The sequence below is a fragment of the Vigna unguiculata genome, chromosome 6 (assembly GCF_037176805.1).
Source record: "Vigna unguiculata cultivar grain cowpea cultivar isolate G323 ecotype 2 chromosome 6, ASM3717680v1, whole genome shotgun sequence".
In the NCBI taxonomy this organism is placed as follows: domain Eukaryota; kingdom Viridiplantae; phylum Streptophyta; class Magnoliopsida; order Fabales; family Fabaceae; genus Vigna; species Vigna unguiculata.
The window spans coordinates 8,586,418-8,607,482 of NC_140797.1; the positions used below are offsets into that span (position 1 = coordinate 8,586,418).

General features: G+C 34.1%; 1 protein-coding gene and 1 pseudogene across 3 annotated transcripts; one reads left to right on the top strand and one right to left on the bottom strand.

Moving 5' to 3' along the window:
* Positions 1–380: 380 nt before the first annotated feature.
* On the top strand, positions 381–1,004 carry LOC146885483 (WAT1-related protein At2g37450 pseudogene; annotated as a pseudogene).
* A 14,131-nt stretch (positions 1,005–15,135) lies between these two features.
* LOC114189244 (protein neprosin-like) lies at positions 15,136–17,547 on the bottom strand. Of its 3 annotated transcripts, XM_085675316.1 has the most exons (7): positions 17,384–17,547; positions 17,193–17,279; positions 16,862–17,056; positions 16,581–16,748; positions 16,162–16,215; positions 15,788–15,934; positions 15,136–15,583 (listed from the first exon to the last, which is right to left on the bottom strand). In XM_085675316.1, the coding sequence occupies exons 1-7, from the start codon at positions 17,528–17,530 to the stop codon at positions 15,209–15,211; spliced, it is 1,173 nt and encodes a 390-aa protein (XP_085531442.1). In that variant the 5' UTR covers positions 17,531–17,547; the 3' UTR covers positions 15,136–15,208. The 3 variants fall into 3 exon arrangements, with proteins under 3 accessions (XP_085531442.1, XP_085531443.1, XP_027933766.2); XM_085675317.1 differs by lacking the exon at positions 16,162–16,215; XM_028077965.2 differs by lacking the exon at positions 15,788–15,934.
* Between the last annotated feature and the right edge of the window lie 3,518 nt (positions 17,548–21,065).

Below are 21,065 nucleotides of genomic sequence, written 5' to 3' on the forward strand. Positions count from 1 at the left end.
TTTTAAAATTGGCAGAATGGAGCATATGAAAATTAAGGAGGTAGCATGTCAAGCGAAAGTGATTGGCACCGTAGTAACGTTTGGAGGAACCTTGCTTATGGCACTCTACAAAGGCCCCGTCCTTAGTTTCATGAGATCTTCGAGCAGCCATGCCAGCCAAACTGAGAACGTGAGCAACCCCACCGGCAACCATTGGGTCATAGGAAAAGTGTTCCTCCTCATTGGTTGTGCAGGTTTTTCTGCATTTTACATATTATTGTAATTAATTATTGTAATTAAGTTTCACATATTATTATAAGATGAAATATCTATGAATATCTTTGGAGAAATTAATGATTGGTGTTATGTAGGCCATAACATTGAGAAAATACCCAGCAGAGATGTCGGTGGCCACTTGGGTTTGCTTTGTAGGAACACTTCAAAGCTCTGTTGTTGCAATCTTGGCAGAACGCCAGCAACCTCATGCTTGGTCACTTGGTTGGGACACACGACTCTTTGCCCCTGCTTACGCGGTTAGTGCTTTTGGATTGGATTCATGGTACAGTAATATATGTACCTAAACAACACTGTTTGGTCTGAAAATCTTATATTTTTCTTAACCACTGTTTTAAACATTGTACGTATTACAGGGAATAGTTACATACAAGGCATGGTCATAAAATCCATGGGTCCAGTTATTGTGACTGCTTTCAATCCTCTGCGTATGATCATTGTTACCGGCTTGGCCTGCATCATCCTATCTGAAATACTCTACCTTGGAAGGTACTACTACAATGCTTTCATTCTCCACATTTTCTTTTTTTCTCTTTACTGACCCTATATGATATATCAGTATTATTGGAGCGATCGTTGTTGTGCTGGGGCTTTACCTAGTAGTGTGGGGAAAAGCTAAAGAACGCAGAGGTCTCACGCCACCATCTCCTACACAGGATAACTTTCCCAAACATCAACCACAGTTACCGGTCACAGCTCCAAGGAATCACAGTGATAACAATAAGGCTTAAGTAGTGCATGACCATAATATGAAAAACTCAAAAATTGAGTAGGTCTCGGCTTTGTCTAATGAGACATTGGGATAGCATTTCCGTCACAGATAAAAATACTTCTTTTTTTATATTCTTCATCCATGATTTAGAAAAAACCATCAACCTAAGTGTTTAAATATGTAACAATTCATTATTATCAATTGGGAAAATATTTAGATTTGAGGATAACCATCTTAATAACCCTATTTGAAATTTAAATATTTCTTGATCTTGAAAATGTTTATTAATAAAAACGTTTTTATTCCATTTCTTCCAGTTGATATTATGTTACAAACAATCTAAATGAAGTACATCATATTATTCACTCATTAACTATAACTTAATTTTAATGGATACTACTTCTTTTAAACCAAAACGTAAGTATAACTGATTGCCATGTTAAATAGTTTTAAATATACAAATTTTAAAACAACCCTATGACAAAACTATCAAACAAATAAAATAAAATTAGTAAGCAAATATATTAACAACCTAAAATAACTCAAAACAAGATATATAATTAAGATTACCAAATTTATTATCATAAATTTGTGATACATTTATTCAATTGATACATCTTATACTTGTACATCATAATATATTTTGTTTATACTCTATTATTCATTTCTATGTCTTGTGAAGGATGCACTGGTTCACCTCCACGATACATATACCATAATACAAATATAAATAAACACACAATAAAAACTACCAAACCTAAAATACCAAATTCTTTTATTTGGTATGAATTTGGGCCCCCTGCATATGAGGGATGCGAAGATGGGGACAAATTTTTCATCTTATAACCTACATAGTAAAATAAGAACTCTTAAATATATTTGAAGTTGGAACATCATCAATATGAAAATTTGACTGGTTAAGGTGGCTTAAATTCATTTTCGTTATCATTATACAACATTATAATCTTTATAGAAATTTAATTATATATTTAATCATCTAATTTGTTAAAAAAAATTAGTAATTTAAGTAGACTATTAATATATTATAACAATATTAGTTAATTAGTAACATAAATATGAGTAATAATAAAACTTGACATCTTTTATAATTAAAAGAATATTAGACATTTCTTCAATAATTAGAAAATACATATGCATATTAGACTCAAGTTGTTTTATTTTAAAATTAAAAGTTAAACTTGGTATTAAAGTTTTACAATAACCAAAAGTATCATTCACGAAATTGTAAGAAAAGAAAAGGAATTTAAGTCTAATTAATTTATCCACTCATATTTTAAAACATTTGTTTATAAATAGTTTTAAAAAAAATATTTTTCTCGAAGGTGAAGGTAGTGCAGTAGCTGATGAAGATGATGAACACTAACTCTCTTCCATGCGTTTGGATTGTTGAATGAAAGTTATTTTTCTATCATATTCCACTTAATTCGGTCTATATAGTTAGTGCTATGTTTGGATTGAAAAGAGGACAAATAGTGAGCAATAGGCTACACCTACTCAGAACATATTAATGAACAATATGAAGGTGAGAGTTTGTATTACTTACCAGGTTACTCACAGACCAGAGAAATCGCCCAGAAATCAGATATCAGCACCCTTCAGTTTTCGATTTTCGAGAATGAGAAACAGAGGCTTTGTTTCAGAGAAGGATTTTCCTTTAAAAGAATTCAACAATTAAAATTACTAATAAAATCTAAATTTCTAACGGTTAAGTAAAACCACCTTTAAAGAAGAAGAGAATTTTAGAATTATTTTAGTGTTATTTATCTCGATAAACAAACTTTTATCACCAAGGTTCACGAAAGAAAAAGCTTCAATTTTAATTAAAAAACAATATGAATTATGGCTAAGTTTGTCATTTATAATTCATATGCATGGTTTCGTTCTTGACTTAAGTTATCATATTCTACTTAATTCTGTCTATATCTAGTGCTATCTTTGGATTGAAAAGAGGACAATTTTGAATTATGCTTTTTTATACTTATCCGTAAATACAATTCAGTCCACTAAAACATGATATAAAATATGTAACAGAAACAAAAATAATTTTTTATCAGTATAAAATAGTGTAATATTTTTTTATTATTATTTTTATTACATGGACTTATCTTAATGCACAAAAATCACATTTGCATTCTAGGATTAGGCTAGTATGCATTAATCCTATCTACTGCCATCATATGTGCATTTCCGGTTGATAACTCTCATAGTATATCTCATATTCATATCATGCATTATGTTTTTATATTCAGTTTTACATTGCAAATATAAAGGAATCTAAATAAATTTGCCAATTCTAGGGCTCAACCCCATGGCCTCTACACTCCTTTACGTATCCCTTCTTTTCTTTGGGTAGACATGTCAATGTATTTCATACTAGAGCTCCCAAGGACAAGGAAAGGTAAGGATTCTATCTTTGTGATTGTGGAATGGTTGACCTTAGAGGTCTTAAAAGAGCACTTCTTAATGCCTCACATGAGAAAGCATGTGGAGAGACATTGTGGAAATTGCATAGCATGCCAAAAGGCCAAGTATAAGGCTCAATCCCATGGCCTCTGTACTCCTTTACCTATCCCTTCTTTGCCTTGGGTAGACATCTCAATGAATTTCATACTATAGGCCAAGTAGGTATTCTATCTTTGTGGTTATGGATAGGTTTCCTAAGATAGCTCATTTTATTCCATGCCATAAGGTAGATGATGCAAGTTTCATTCAAAATCTCTTCTTTAAGGAAGTTGTATGGCTTCATGGCATACCTAGGACCATGGTGAGTGATAGCGACACAAATTTCTTAAGCCACTTTTTGAAGACATTATATGAGATGCTTGGAACCAAACATCTCTTTTTTAATAGTTATCACACTCAAACAGATGGCCAAATCTAGATGGTGAATAGAACATTGGACCAAATGTTGAGGTGCATGATAGCCAAGAATCCTAGGGAGTGGGAAGACGTTCTTCCTCATGTAGAGTTTGCATATAATAGGGTGGTGCACTCCATAACTTCCTACTCTCCCTTTGTGGTTGTTTATGGGTTCAATCCTTTAACACCTCTTGATTTATTTCCTCTTCATACTCATGAGGCATGGACTTGCAAAGATGGAGAAGAGCGTTCTAAGATGATCCAAGATTTGAATGCCCAAGTCAATAAGAATATAGAGAGAAAGGTTGGGTAATACCAAAGGTTTGCAAATAAAGGAAGGAAAGTGGTCACCTTCAAAGAGAGTAATTAGGTATGGATTCACTTGAGGAAGGAGATGTTTCCTATATAAAGGAAGTCCAAACTCCACCCTATCGGGGATGGCCTTTTTGATTTTCTAAGGAGAATAAATAATAATTCATATGAGTTAGATTTACCCCTTAGTAACAACATGAGTCATACATTTAATGTGTATGATCTTTCTTCTTTTCATGTAGGTTTTACATATTCGTGGTCCAATTCTCTCCAAGAAGGGGAGGATAATGAGTCCATGACTCCTCATGAGAGCCTAGATGACCATCCTAGAAAGATTAATAGGAGCATGACTAGAAGAGAGGCTTCTAGAACCTTATTTGTTGAATTTGTTAAGAGACCCCTTCTATTACCTATAAAAAAGGGTTCTTCTAGACTTGTAAAATGGTTGAATATTTTAGTGTTTATACTACATATATTTCGACCACTTTGTGAGAGTGCTCTATTGAGAGTGTTCCTCTCCTTGTCTTGTCGTGAGCCTAGAGCTCAAGTGACAACTGTAAGACCTAGGAAAATTAAATGAATAAATAAATATTTATTTAATTAATGAGAGGGTGGGAATCCCTAAGTTAATTAATGCGGAGAAATAAGAAAATGAATAGTACTAGCTCAAGTGGTTAAGAGTACTTGGTTTTATTATTTTTCATGGATGTTTAACCATGAGGTGTAATAATATAAACATAAATGAGTATTAATTAGTATAAAACATGAATTGGTTGATTGGTTATGCAGTGGCTTGATAACTGGGTGGTTGTGTGTTCGAACCTTGGTGAACATGAAATAATTCTTTTTGTGTTCAGATTATTTTAGGTTCTGAGTAAAGATGTCCAGAAACCCTAGCCATCATAGTGGGAAAATGGAAGGGCTGGAAAAACTATAGAAATAATGGCATTTAAATGACCATTAACTCTGGTTTAATGGATTTTCGTATTTTATAATTTTATTTAATTTTGGTTGGAAAAAGAAGGGAGAGAGGGAATTGAGGGGTGAAATTCACATACCAACTAAAGGAGGGGTGGAAGAACGTTGATATGGTAATCTAAAGAGTGAGGGCTGGAGAGGGTTTTATGGATAAAGATCAAAGAAAGGACGATTTTGGATCAAGGAGGAAGCCTAGGAGCACTCTTGGAGCAAGACGACCAGGTTAGGGGAGTTGTAGTTGTACTTTGATTTAATTTGTTGTGATTGCATGATAGAATGGATGCATGAGTACTTATTTTTCTCTATAAATTTCTAATTATGTTGCATTTCTGGGAATTTTCCAAAAACCGCTTGGCGGGCCTTCAAAGCCGTTAGGCGACTCTTGTTCAAGAAACTGAGTTTCTGGGTTTCTATGAACCACTTGACGGTGATGAACTGCCGCTGGCGACTTGAGTGGGATTGGGTAGTTTCTTTTGTTTTTTACGGATTCTAAGATATCATGAATGGTTGTCAAGTTTCTTACGCACATTGGAATGATGATTTTATGTTATTGTTGGAATTTTCCTATCATTGATGGTGATTTTGATGTTTGGATGCTTACAAGAGATGTGGGGTTTGAAAAGGGATGGGAATGAATGTCAAATGAGAAATTAGGTTCCCAATTTTATTTATTTGGTAATGGAATCACTCAATTGAAGGTGTGTGCTTGCTAGAAATTTAATTAAGATTTGATTGTGATATTAAATGTCTGGATCATAGTGTGGGGGAAATTATAAGGTTCTCATAGGCAGGAAAAATCTGGGATTTTACCCAGAACTTGATGCACCGCCTAACGGCAAGCTATGTGCCGCCAGGTGATGACCAGTGACCTGCAATTTTTTGGCTGATGGTGTGGGGAGTGATCTAGGGAATATCTTTGGGGTTTAATTGGAATCATGCTTGTAGTAATAGGATAAAACTGGAAGAATAAGACTATTGTGGTTTCCACACACTAAGAGGCTTGGAGAGTTATGGGTAACTTGACTTGGAAATTGAGAGTTTGATTGTAGGAAATAATGCAGGTGTAGTTTTGGTAAAATTAGGGAAGTTGGTATGATTTATGATATGTTGCAGTGGTTGTCTTTGTATCTTTGCCTACAAGCGGGATTATTCTCTCCTGGTTTAAGTGATAATTCTAAGGGGATTGCATACATACCTAAATGTATAAATCATTGGAATATACATATATTGGGTGACTTAGAAAGGGTACAATGATGGAATATAAGAATACTACTATAAAAGTGGAATGTTGTTGTTGTCAACTATTATAAACATTATTCCTTTCTTATCAAAGTTAAATAATTGGAATATTTTAATTAAAGAAATTATAGGAAGTGATATATGAGGATGATGGTATAAGTTAGTGTGTATTCTACTTCTGGATTATTTTATGCATCTTGGATGTGTGCCTAGGTTGTTTGAGGTGTAAAAACCAGATTTGGGGTTGCTAAACCAATAGTTGTCATGCTACTGGTATAGCGCCTAGCAGTAGAAGGGAAACCGCCAGGTAGTAGAAGGAACTTGGGAAGTCCTTGGAACGCACAACTCTTGGCGGCAAGGAGGGTTTTGCCAAGCGATAGCGGCCAAAGAAGAGGCCACTAGAATCACGTAGCGCTTGGTAGTAGGAATTTTTTTGCCAGGCGACAACTGTCAGACAAAAAGCTCTGGAGGTGCATGGCGCCTAGCGGCGTGTAGTCCCTGCCATGTGATCTAGAACCAGATTTCACTTGCCGACATTGGAGATGCGCCAAGCGGTAATGCGTACAAAGGGAGGCTGCGTTGGAGGATTTTACACAACTTTGAATGAGGTCTTGAGGAAATGACTTGTTGAGGGCCCTTTACGAGTTGTAGTTTGTACTAAGGAGTTAAACACGAGGTCATTCTAGGTTGTAGCCTGATGGTATTGATATTCCAATGTGAGTGTGCTAGTTGTGGCTAGTATAGATGGTTCACTCGATTGCCTTTCACGGTCGGAGTCAGTGAAATTAGTAGTCTTGTGATGAATACGAATTATGGTCCGTATTGGGGAGCTCCACTCGGTGTTACAGATTTAGTCTGTGACTGGATAATTCCTGTGTGTGATCTATAGGTGGTGGCTGGTAGATGGAGGGACCACGAGTTGGACTAAGATTAGACTAGGACTAATGAAGCAAAGAAAATTTAACACACTACTTTTCTTTATATTATTAATAGAATAAGCGAAAAATTACTAGTTAAAAGAAAATGCAAACTAAAGACTAAGTATCTAATTTACACAAAATATGTCCAAAATTTGGCCTTAAAAGAATGTTTTTAAGCTTAAAAAATTTTAGCACTTTGGGACTCAACATGTATGTTGTTGTAACATTCTCGCCATATATTACTAGTTTAAATAAAAAAAAAAAAGAACTGCAATTAATAAAATCACTTTTACAAAACGCGGGAAAATTCAAAATTTATTAAATACATCAAAGCTCCAAAATTACATTAAAATCCATAAAGGTTTCATAAAACTTTATTATTCACGCGTAATTCAAATCCATACTTCAACCTTAAACATTACAAAATCCAAAGTTCTAAAACCGTAATTAACCATTTATAAAATATATAACATGGTTTTTAAAAAACATTTCTCAAGCTAGCCCCTCTCCGTCTCTATACATCAACATCGTCACTTATAAGATCATCTGCTCCCATGTAACAAGTTACACGATTATTACCAAACACAAGCAGAAAGGGTGAGATTAATATAATTAACTTGCATAAAGAATGATATCATAAAACCCTCACCCAAAGCATTTTAACTTATCCTAAAACCCCTTCTAAGAACTTTTATCCTTATGCACAAGCAATCATGGCCTCCCAACATGTTCATCCAGATTCTACACACTTTGACATTGACCTTAAGATGAGACATGTTGCCACGATCCTACCGCTCATGGTCCAACCCCTACGAGCCTGCCACTAGTAGCCCAACACGTGTGGAAATATAACATTACGAACCACCATCCATAACAACCAAGTGGAGCTAACCAATACGAACCACCATCCATATTCTCACACAGGATTACCAACATCACTGACCTCCTACTCGTGAGTGACAATCAAGTGGAGCTAGCCAATACAAGCCTCCCACTCGTATGCTCACACAACATTTCCAACATCACCGACTTACCACTCGTGATCGCCACGTGTTTACAATCCATTACGAGCCACCACTCATAAATGGGTCTTAGCATGTCTCACACCCAAAGCCATCATCCAAAGTTGTGTAAAACCCTCAATATCATCAACCTTCCCTATATGAGATCAGTACATACTCAACCTTGATCTTAGGGATTCCAATGCTTCCACGAACATGCACACTTGTGGTCCAACTCTACGAACCTTCTCACTCGTAGTCCAACACGTGTGAACACCTGTTATGAACCTACCTGCTCATAACAGCCTCAAGTATGAGCATGGAACATACGAATCTCCCCGCTTGTATCCCCACACAAGAGTACATCCAATACGAACCTCCCCGTTCCGTATTGATTATGATGAGTGATTATAAAATCCTAGATTTATAGGAATTATCATGAAACATGAATTGGTTGTGTACTTGCTTTGGAATTGGATGGTAGTGTGTTCCAACCTTGCTAAACACAAATTAGGCTTTCTTTTTGCTGAAATTAATTTTGGCATGCATGGGAAAGGTCTGAAACCCTAGTCGTCAAAGGGGGCAACCAAGAAGGCTAGAAAACTATCATAAAACAGTAATACAATGATCATTAAGCTCTTTGTTAATGCTAATTTCATTTTAATCATTAAAGCCATTAAAGTTAAGGTTGTGATGGGAGAATAATAGTGAGTTAAGGGTGAGGTAGAGACCTTTTGATACATTCAATCAAATTGCACTGAAAAGAGAGAGCCAAGAGGGAATTGGGAGATGTTGAACGTGGAAAAGTAAAAGACTCAAGAAGTGGGAGTTGTGCTAATCATCAAGGATCATACTCGCAATTGGAAGCGAGGAATTTAGGTTAAGGGACCTACGATGATTGTTTTAAATTTACTATAATGTTTTTGTATGCCTTGATGTATGCGTGGTGCCTTTTTCATTCATTTTCATGCATTATTTTCAAGTTTCTGGAAATTTTCCAGAAACTGCCTGGCAGTTTTGAAGACGCATTAGACGATGCATGAGAGTTGGACCCATTTTTGGGTTTTTGTGATGAACCGCCTGACGATAAGGTTGGCTCCACCAGGCGATGCAAACACTAGTGTAATTACACTATTTTTCGTGCAGTAGGGACCGTCGGGCGGTGGTTTCCTACGTCTCTGGTGTACATTTGTTGGGCTGCAAGATCTAGTTGTTGGGCGACTACACACACACACATTCTTGATTGTGGACATGCATAATTGTAAGAGTAGGATTGAATGTAACCTGTTTAGGGATGCTAAACCAGCAATGGGTTGTTACTGGTATAGCACCTGGCGACACAGTGGTGGTCGCCAAGCGATAAGAGTACTAGGGATGTCCCTGGAGCGAGTGGCGCCTAGCAATGACGATTGAACCATTAGGTGATAGCCACTAAGATAGTGGCTTTGTTTGTGTTTAGCGTCTAGCGGCGAGAGGGTTCAACTAGTCGGTGTGCGTTGGCTTGTCGCTTGGTGGTGCTTAGGCAGTCAGGCAATAGCGCAAAGAGTAGTGGGTTCTGTTGGCTTGTGTTTTGCGTGTTTTTTATGTTGGGCTTGGACCAGGAGATGCTTGACTGTGTCATGAGCAGGTAGGTTCATGGCTGGTGGTGAACACGTGATAAAATGAACGAGGAGGTTCACATTATGATGCTCTGATGTGAGGATACGAGCGGGGAAGTTCTATGTTTTGTGCTCACACTTGAAGGCTACTGTGAGCAAGGAGGTTCTTAGCTGTTAGATCACGTGTGTTGGACTGCAGGCGGGGAGGTTCGTATAGACAAGACCACGAGCAGGGAGGTTCGTGGAAACATGTAGTATGGCGTTATGTAATGTGGTCCGTAGCATGTTTCCCGCATGTGTGTTTTGGAAAGAGGAGTTGTAATAAATGCAGTTTGATTTTCTTTCTACTTTATCTTATTTAAATTAGTAATTTCCGACTGGGATGTTACACATTACATGTTTTTCTTGGCATATCATGCATATATAATTATGACACTGTGCCACGTGTCCATGTATATACACAAAACAGATTAAATAGTTAAAACATCACACTAATGGCATTCACAAGACTCAAACCCAAGTTCTCTCAACACCAACCCACATGCTTAACCACTTGAGCTACCATTACTCCTTTTCATAACTCTCTGCATTAATTACTACATAGATCCCTTCATTCACTTTTATTAAATAAATATTTATTTATTTATTTAATTTTCTTAATCTTACATCATACATTACGTATTCAATTAGGAGCTAAAAAAACATAGAGTTCACAGTGTGTAGTATCAGTTTAGGTACAACATCAGTAGCTTAGTTAGATTTAGATCACATTCATCCTTAGTTTAGATTATAGTACATATTTTAAATAGTTTGAGTACAATTAGTTATTTTTCCTCACTCAAATTACATCACACACTATAACTATTTAATTGATTGCTCAATCGTTGGATTGATTATTGGATGACTTTACACTAAATTTAAGGGGAAAACTATTAATCTTGAGTTTATCAATATTTGTATAAACTTGAGGCAAGTAGAGTTTATCAATGCACAACTAATCTTAAGTATGGTGAGCCTTGTGCCCACTCAAGTGGCGTGCCATCACCATTAGACACTTACCCATTCAAGTCTTTCATCTTTTACTCCATGCTTATTCTCTTTTTGTTCATCTAATGTTCATTTCAATTTTGCATTTATGTTCATCTTTGGGTTCTCGATTTTAGTTTCATTTAATTGAATTATCTTTTTCTCTAAATCTCTTATAAGTAAACCTTCACATCAAGATAACCTTGTCTATCGTAATGTCCAGTAGGAATCTTTCTTGAGCTTTCTTAATCACCTCAACACCATAACTTATAAAATATTGAAAATGGGTCTTTATCAAGTTCACCTTCACTAGGGCTACATCTAGACTCTTTAGAAAAATGCTTAAGAATTTCCACTAATAAACAACTTTGATCAGTAACGAGTATCACTCTTTCCAAGTTACATGAGTTCCAACCCCTCCAGGTACACAAGTACAAACCTTTCTTGGCAGACTAACTATAAACCTCTCGAGGTATCATTCTTAATCTCCCTTTAAGATCAAGAACTCTTAATTACAACAATAAGTCGATGACACTCTCTTGGTAGGAGTATACAACAAAGCTCACAGTTTATAACTTCACTCAATGAAGGATATTACAACAATCAAGCTCTCACCCAATTTCTCCAAGATACAATTGGTATGAAAATTTCATAGCATATTTTCTTTCTCTTTTTCTCTTGTTCATATTCATCATCTATGGCTCAGTCGTCATTATTGCTTCAGGTAGTAGTTGAGACATTGATAAGTCCCTAATCTCTAGAGTTTTTTTTCGCTATTTGTGCTATTTTGGGTAGGTTTAAGATTTTACTTAGGAGTTATTAGCTTAAAATTAGTTTAGTTAGGTTTTTAGGCTAGTTTTACAAAAATATCTTAATTAGTTAATTTTAGCACATTTTTAGTGTAAACCTTAGGATACTATTAGGATGGTCTAGTCTAACATATAGGACAAATTCATAAATAGGTTCATAGCATCTTAGTTTAGATACAAAGGCTTAGGAGTAGAGTTTCTGGTCTAGTTTAGAAGCTATTAGGAAGAGTTTAGTGTGACTAACATCAATTTGAGACTTTTGAGTGTAATACAGAAAAGAGGATCAAGAATAGCATTCAAGTGATTAGATAAAGCCATGGGAGAATCTGAATCAACCAAAAATGCAGAAAAATACTCAAACTTGACTTTTTGCTGAAGAGTTTACCAAAGTTGACTTTTTGAATTTCAAATCCAATTGACATTTGTGTGGAAAGCTTAAAACCATTGAATCACATTTTTGCTAACCTTGAGATGGTTGAAAGATGATCAAAAGCTCCATGGAAATTTTAATTTTAGTTTTTTTCTTATATAGTTCACTAATGTAGTTTTAGTTTCTAACATAGTTTTGGGTTGTGAGTGCTAACTTGTTTTTCAGATTCTGAATTCAGGGAAGCTAGCTTGGCAATATTTCAAAGTCATTCCAAATGCCAAAGTGAGTTGTTGCCAAGATGAAATGTTGGAAGGAATCAAAGATCATCCTTGGAGGATGCACGCGATGAGTGGATTTGGAGGCAATTGATGAGTTGTCTCACAACTAGATGTGTTACTTGTTGCAAGAGGTGAATGAGCTCTAATGTACACACACATTTACCAAGGTGACTTGTTCCAAGGAGTGGCTACAGTTGGGCAACGTGCTACCTAGGTGGTTGGTCATGATTAGTTAGTCACTTAGTATAGGGTGGAGTTTTTGGATGTTATATATAATGTTTTCGATCCATTTCTGCATCCAATTCGTGATTCATTGCATTTAATTTCATGTTCGCGCATTTCTTCATTAATACAATTAAGGTTTATAAATAGGGATTCTGAGTTCTACTTAATCATTTCTCGTGATTCTTGTTTCTATATTCAATAGAGGTTCATTTGCATCATTTTGCATCTTAACATCACTATTTCATTCATTCTTTGATGAAATTTGAGCATGTCTTGTATCTAGCTATGAACACTTTCATGTATATTCATTCATGATTAGATTCTTTGCATATCACCATTCAATTTCATTTCCAGTAGCTTCATTTAGTTTAATACATGCATTGGGAGCATCTCACATGTTTAGATTGTGTGTGGGTTATTCCCATTGCATAGTTCACATACCTTGCTCATTTTGACATTTCATCAAACACCATATGTGCATTTTAGTTTACTTGATAATCCTGTAAAACACTTTGCATACATACACATTCATACCATTTCTAGTTCATTGTAGTTCCATTTAAAGTATATTCATTTTAGTTTACTTTTATTAGATTTCCTCCATTTCACAAAGCATATTCAAGAATCATTCAAAGTTCAATTGCTTACCTATGTTTGATCCTTGGTTGATCATTATACTATATTAGTTAGTGAGGAAATCAAGTTTGAATAAATCTTTACGGGCTAGAAGTTTATCAGACATTGAATTGCAACTCTTCATTGCAAACTTCATGATATGGAATGACTTGATCAATTCTTTGATTTGATTCTTCAGTTTTTATCTTCAATGTCATTATTCAAGACTTTAACTCTGAATTAGTTGATGCTCTTTAGGATATCGTTTTTCCTTTTGGGATCAATCTCAAACTTGATTTTGAATTCTTCCTTAACATTCACAAATTTTCATGTTAAGGAAACATTGTGCATCTTGGTTTTGCATTTAAATTGTTAGAGCAACAATATATTTCATTCAATTAAACAATTCATTCATGAAATATTTCTCAATATTAATTTCTTTAAAATGTTTTATTCAAACACTTTTTTATTCCAGAGTGATAGTACTCGTTGTAACTCATATCATATAATCTATATTTCAATTACTTGTATCAATATGTTAATTTGTATGAATAATCAAAGATCAAACACCTGTTTCAGATCATCAAAGAATGTCATAAAAGTGACAACATTAAAGGTCATCTAATACTTAGGTCGTTTAATGACTTAAGTTGTTTTTACTCATCTAATGACACAATCTTCTGACACTCGATTCATCTAATGACTTCAGTTCTCTAGGATCGTTTAATGCCTTAGCCGTCTAATGACTTGAATTTTTCTTGAATCGTCTAACACCTTACTCATCTAACACCTTAGTCATATAACAAAATGACTTAGGTTGTCTAGAAATTTGGGTCATCTAATGCATTTACGTAATGATTTCTACAATTAGAATCGTCTAACACCTTGACTTGTCTAATCCTTAGACTCATCTAATGCTTTAGATTTGGCTTTTGCATTATCCAAACTTATTGCTTTCATTTACACATGCAATATATAGTATAAATCAATTGAGCAATTGCAAGCAATACTACCCATCATATATTTTGATCTTCAAACAACATTGATCAATTTCTCATCCTCACTAATTCCATTAGATGCTCTCTTTTAACGTCTAACCACACTTTCACCTCTGAGTAGAGACTTACTCGTCTGGTAGAGTATTTTGTTATCATAAAAACCTTATTGATTGTGAAGACATGTATACTTTAACAATTACCTTATATGAAACATATGAAAGGGAAAAAGTATTGCAAGTTTCATCATACTTATTGTCATATGACTAGTAACTGTGTACATTTCAAAAATACCATTCTAGATGAAATTGAGCAAGGTAGGCTCAAGTTTGAAGAAAAATCAATGAAAGTGGATAATGATCCTTTCAAGAATTAGGTTGGATATATCAAGCCACTTATTAACACTATTGATAGTGTTGGCAAGAGTGGTGTAGTAAATGTACCATGGCTAGTGTGGCATAGATAGATGGAACGGTAGCCGCCAATTGATGTAACATACTCAAAAATCAAGAAAACCCATCATTAATGCACAATGAGAATCCAACCATTAGTAGACATGTAACATTTTAAACTTTTAGAGAAGGGTTTTGAAGAAATGAACTTTGAATGTCCACCTTTAAAATGACAATTGTCAAAATATTTCGTTAATTACGAAAATTTGAAATCTAAAAGAATATAACATATAAATTATAACTTTATTGTGAAGTAATGTAAATACATAAAAATCCATTGGTGGGAGATATATTTAATATTTCTGAGTAACTGACATTAATAAAATTCGTCGGTTATGGACAAAGAAATATTGGTATAATTGTCTACCTATAAACAAAAGTTTTGCAACATATTTCAAAACTAAATTAAAAGATGAAAAATAACAATATTAATCTACCATTGCAAAAAAAGATATCATAATAGTAGTTTATTCGAAATCATGATTGTTTTTCTTAACTTCATTTAAATTTTAATGGAAAATAAAATTAATTGCCACAATTCCCACCGGGTCCTCCAAATTGGAGGACGTAACCAAAGTAGGGTCCTTGATCTCCATAGTATCTAACATCATAACACATGGGATTATCAGTGAAGGAATGGGTTTCATATACTTTAGCTCCATGAGTTTTTCTTTCATTATCTTGAATCGAAACTAGTTTAAAGTAACAAGCATGCCTAGGATTATCATCATGAGGAAAATGTCCAGACCCCATTTGAGGACTTTGAGTACCAGGATGAGTTCTTGTTCTTCCTCCCCACCCTACTTGATCAGCTGAGCTCATGTTTGAGAACAATTTCGCTGGAAAATATCCAATAAATTTATTTTCTATACTTATCCACCAATTTTTGGTCACATGATCCTGAAAACATACACATAATTTTATGAAAAAAATATATATCATGCTTAGTGTTAATTGTGTCTACCATACAATATTAACTCTTTTTTCACTATATGAATTCAATTAAAAAAGTTTATTCAAGAAATCAAAATATATTAATCCCATATGAGGTAAATCTAATTTTATGTTTTTATTATAGTGAAAGTTATATACAACGATTATGACCTGAGAAATAGAAAAGGGAGACTCATAAATTGGTCCTCCATAATGAGAAACGGGGTCTAGGGGTACACCAAGATAAATTTCTTTGTTAGTTTGAACAAAACCTGCACATCGAATATTGTAGCATCCTGTCTTCTTGTAGTTGTCTGACTGTAAATTTTTAACACCATAACAAATTTTGAATAATGATATTAATATGATACATTAATTAATTCAAATTTATTTAGGATATATACTAAGGACTTAATTATATCCTTATACACGAAATTAAAGAGAAAAAAATATCCTTCACTAAGTAAGAAATATTTATTAAGGGAGTACATCTATAATTCATTTCTATAAACTAAGTATAAAAAAATGTAATGATATATTCTTACCGTCCATGAAGTATAATAATGGGTTGCATAATCACCATATAGTTGTGGAATCACCTGATAGCAGTGTATTGGATTAACTAGAAAATTCTTTTCTTTTTTCAAATTAATAGTAATTAATTAACACACATGCATGCACACATGTACGCATACACACATGCTAACATGCCTGCATGCATTACACATGCACAAACGTATGCACCAACACACACACACACACGCACGCACGCACATACACAAAAACACCCACCCACACACACACACATATATCCACTCACTCAAACACAAGCACACACATGCACACACACTGTCACGCATATACACACACATGTAGACACACCCACACGCAAACACACACTCACGAACACATGCATACACACACACATACGTAAAAAATGCCAATTGTTAAAATTTCAACTCACATGCCATCCTAATGAGATTTTGTTAGTGGATTCTATGGGACCATTTTGAACCCATAAATGAGACATAGAGATTTGAAGCTTGGTATCAACTCGCGGATTAAAAATACTATTTGTACCTCCGACTCCGTAATAAGGACCATAATTTGGTTTAAGGGAAACTTCTGCAATCTGAAAAATTAAATATATTTTAATAAATAGCCAAATTGAAAAAATTAGATTGAATATAATTTTAAAAAAATAAAGTACCAACATTTTAAACTACTTTAATAAAAATATCTTACATGAACACCAGGAAGGTCATGAACCAATATATGATCGTTAAGTAACGATTTTTCTCTAATAAGGTCTTCTTTTGTTGTTCTCAATATAGGAACAGTCCCCATTGGACATTCATCCTTACCCAATCCAAATATGGGTTTAGTTCCTAAAGTTTTCTGACTTGTCTCTCCAGTCATATTTTGAAAGTTGGGTTTTCTCTAAAAAAAAAAAGAAATAAAGAAACAAGTTTGAGAGCATGGAAACATTGGTAAAGAAGTGTTGAAAGTTAACCCCAAATATTGGAAAGAAAATGAATGTGAAATTTCTTTGTAATTAGAGGTTTTAATTATATACCTGTAACTTATGGCCCTTTAATAAAGGATGGTCAAATGATGGTTGTTTCAAAATGTCAATGCAATCAACAATGTGTCCGATCTTTGTCTATCAGATTCAAAATAAAGCAATACAAATGAAATTATTAAACGATGTAGTGTGATATCAACTAATGGAAGCATATCATGAAATATCATAAAGTTGAGACATACATGAATACTCTTAATAGGAGGCTTATTAATAAGCTCAAGTTTTCTCTCCAACTCCAAATCTCCCTTTAGTATAGATGGATTTTCGTCAACTTTATAAGTAGCATGAGTATTTAACAAATACAGAACAAACAACAATATATGGATCATCTTTTTCACAACTATTACCCAACACAATAGCTTGATGCACACACATGCACATATATAATAAATAGATTGAAATATCCAAGGTCAAATTAATAACATTTTTAAATGAATAATAAAGTCAAACATATGATGTATATAGTTATAACTGTCATAAAAAAATGTATAATATTCATTTGGTTTCTTCTCATTTATGATTTTAAATGTCAACAACATATTTTAAATACAATAACTATCGTTACTTATGTAGCAATTAATATAATATTTAATATTTGATATTTATTACTTATTATTTATTATATAATATATGACATTTATTAGCATTTATTACATATAATTATTAAATCTTTATTAACTTTTAATAATTATATGTCATTTATAATTTTAATAATATATAAATATATATAATAATCATAATAAATTCATTAAAATATTCGAAATGAAGTTAATAACATTGTTAAATGAATAACGAAGTAAAACCTTTACTGCATATAAGGATGATAATGAATGGGAACGAGTTTAATTAACCCATACTCATTCCTAGAGAAAAAATTCATCATCATCCCCGTACCCAAATCTAATGGGTATATATATTATAAGGTCACTTGAAAGAATGAGTGTTTTAAGAATTTAAGTATGGACAATGATATGGTAGGATGAGTATTATGGGGGGTGTGGGGACGAGGACGAAGCAAATATTTACTTCTCCATACCCAATTGAAAAAGTCGGGTAGTCTCCATACTCATATCTATATCCAAGCAAGCAATGACGGACGTAGGAAGGGACAGGGGGGAGCCACGGCTCCCCCAACCATTTTTTTTTTACTTTTTTTTTCTATATATTTAAAAAATAATTTTTATAAATTATTATTTATTTATATTAATTGATTTTTATTTTATTTTATTTTCTATATATTTTAAAAAAATATTTATATATTATTACTTTATTTATATATTATTACTTATTTATATATTATTACCTTATTTATATTAATTTAGTTTGAAAAATCTTTTTTAGAATTTAAAAATTATGTCTTTTTTTCTAAATATAATTTTTAAAATTTTTTTATTTGGTTTCTTTCTTCCGTGCCTTCATCTCTTTCTCCCATTTTATTTTCATCTCAATTTTCACCATCAATTTCTTATTATTTTCAAAATCAAATTGCACTACGACAAAATTGAAGAGTTAAGGAACATTTTGGACCGAACAATTTCTTCTTTTGAGTAAGTTCATCTTTTCCTTTTTATTTTTGAAGCAATATGTTTGTCTCTTGTGTGTGGCTTTTCTACGCTCTAGGCATATCTCTATCTGTTAGAGATCATAAAATCATGCTTTAATTGTTGATCAAACTCTTCTTTGTGTAGATAGAGCTATTTTAGGCTTTGAAGTTGTGTAAGGGAAGAACAAGATTAGGAATCTACTCTAAGGTAAGGGAAGCTAATCATTTAGAAGTTATTAATTTTCTTAAAATATTGAGTCTTGCTTTTAAGATTTAATTATTCATAATTTTATCTTTTTGTAAATAGGTGAGAGGTGAAAATTTTATATTAGAAAAATTATGATAAAGAGTAAAAGAATTGATTCTTTTTTCAAGAGGAAGGCTTGTGATGAAGATGAAAAAAATGCATCTGTCATCTAAAATTGAGAAACTTCATGAGAATCCAAATATTGAAGAAAACGAAAAACAACTCTCTAAGGTTCCTAAAGTTACATATAATGAATTTGAAAATACTTTAGAACATGATCCGGGAAAGCGTCTTCAAATTTGGCAATACCCACCAAATTAATTTGATGAGGTACGAAGGGCTTATCTAAAATGGGATCCATATCAAATGTGTTTAGAAAATTATCCATTTGTTATATTGTTTAGATTCTATTGTCATGAGTGCTTATTTTGAATAAAAAAAATAATGTAAAGAAATTGATTTTTTTTAATTAAAAGAAATTAATTTGTTTTAATTAAAAAAATAATTTATATATAACAAATATAATTTGGCCCCCCTAAAATTTTTGGTCAAGTTCCGCCACTGCAGGCAAGGTGTGGATTTTCCATCAAAACAAGAATGTGTTCGGGCAATATGCACAAGAACATATTTATTTGTCATCTTTACACTAGTGCATTTTAGAGCTTTTACAGCGCTGTATATGCCTCGGTTCCTGCGGACCCGCTGCATAAAAGCACGCGGTGGTAGTTTTGTAATTAAATTCAACTTTTATGCCTCGGTTGTCATAATAACCGAGGCATATGGCCAAAAAAAAATTGACTCAACGCGTTGACCACTAATTTAATTTATTTATTTTTTTCACTGATGCAATATGCCTCGGTTCTCTCTTAACCGAGGCAGTAGAGACACGTAATTATTTTTGACCACTGCGTTGACCCCTAATTTGAATTTTTTATTTTTTTTTACTGAAGGAATATGCCTCGGTTCTGTAATAACCGAGGCAGTAGTGGTAATATATGCCTCGGTTCAGCACCTACCCGAGGCAGTAAGGGTAGAATATGCCTCGGTTTCGAATAACCGAGGCAGTATCCCTTCGTAGGGTTAAAAAACCCCAATTCCTTCATTGTGCAGTGATCTCCGTTCTTCTGTGATTTCATCTTCTCCGGCCAACCTTCACTTCTCCGACGACCAGCACCACCGTCACGCACAGCTCCCATCGTCCTGCACACCTCCGACGCTCCAGGCTAGCGTTTCGTCGCCTGCACCGCACCGCCGCGGCTTCTTCTTCTTCAACCAACCACCACCGCACTGCTCCGCCCTTCTCCGACGACCAACACAGCTCTACGCCACCGTCCCGCACACCTCCGACGCAGAGCTCCCACAATCCCGCACACCTCCGACATTACAGGGCATCGTTTCGTCGTAGCACCGCACCGCCGCGACTTCTTTTTCTTCTTCGACCAACCACCACCGTCGCTGCACCTTTGAGGAGTCGTGCACCGCCACCGGAGCCGCAACGTGTTTGTTCTTCGAGCAACCATCACCAACGGCTACTGTAATTCTGTTCAGTCTGCCTCCACTACCACTGCACGCAGCTCGAGGAGGTTCTTCCGGTGCCGTTGCCATTGCCTCCATTCAATCCCCCGCTCCTTGGTATGTTTATTTTTACGATTTGGATTATTTTTGGATTCGCTGGATTTAATTTTTTTGGATTGCTTGTATGTTCTTATATTTTCAATCTTGAATTTGAGATTATTAAAAATATGGAAGAAATTTTGGATTGTTTGTACTAGGAGATAATTTGGATCCTAGGAGTTAGTATGTATCAATGTATCAATTTCATGAGAATTTATTTTAAACTTTTGACAGTGTTGACGTAGTATCCCTGTTGTCCGACTGTGGGTAAAATTGATTCTCCTCCATTGCTACTCACGTCTCACACTCTAGGTTCTTAATTTTATTATGAGCTTATAATTGTTTAGTATATTGTTTATTTAGTATATTTTTTATTTATATTTTAAAGTAAATCAATTTATTTTGTTTGATCTCAAATTGTCGTTGCATGGAGTTAGCCATAGTTTCCCGTTTGAGATTG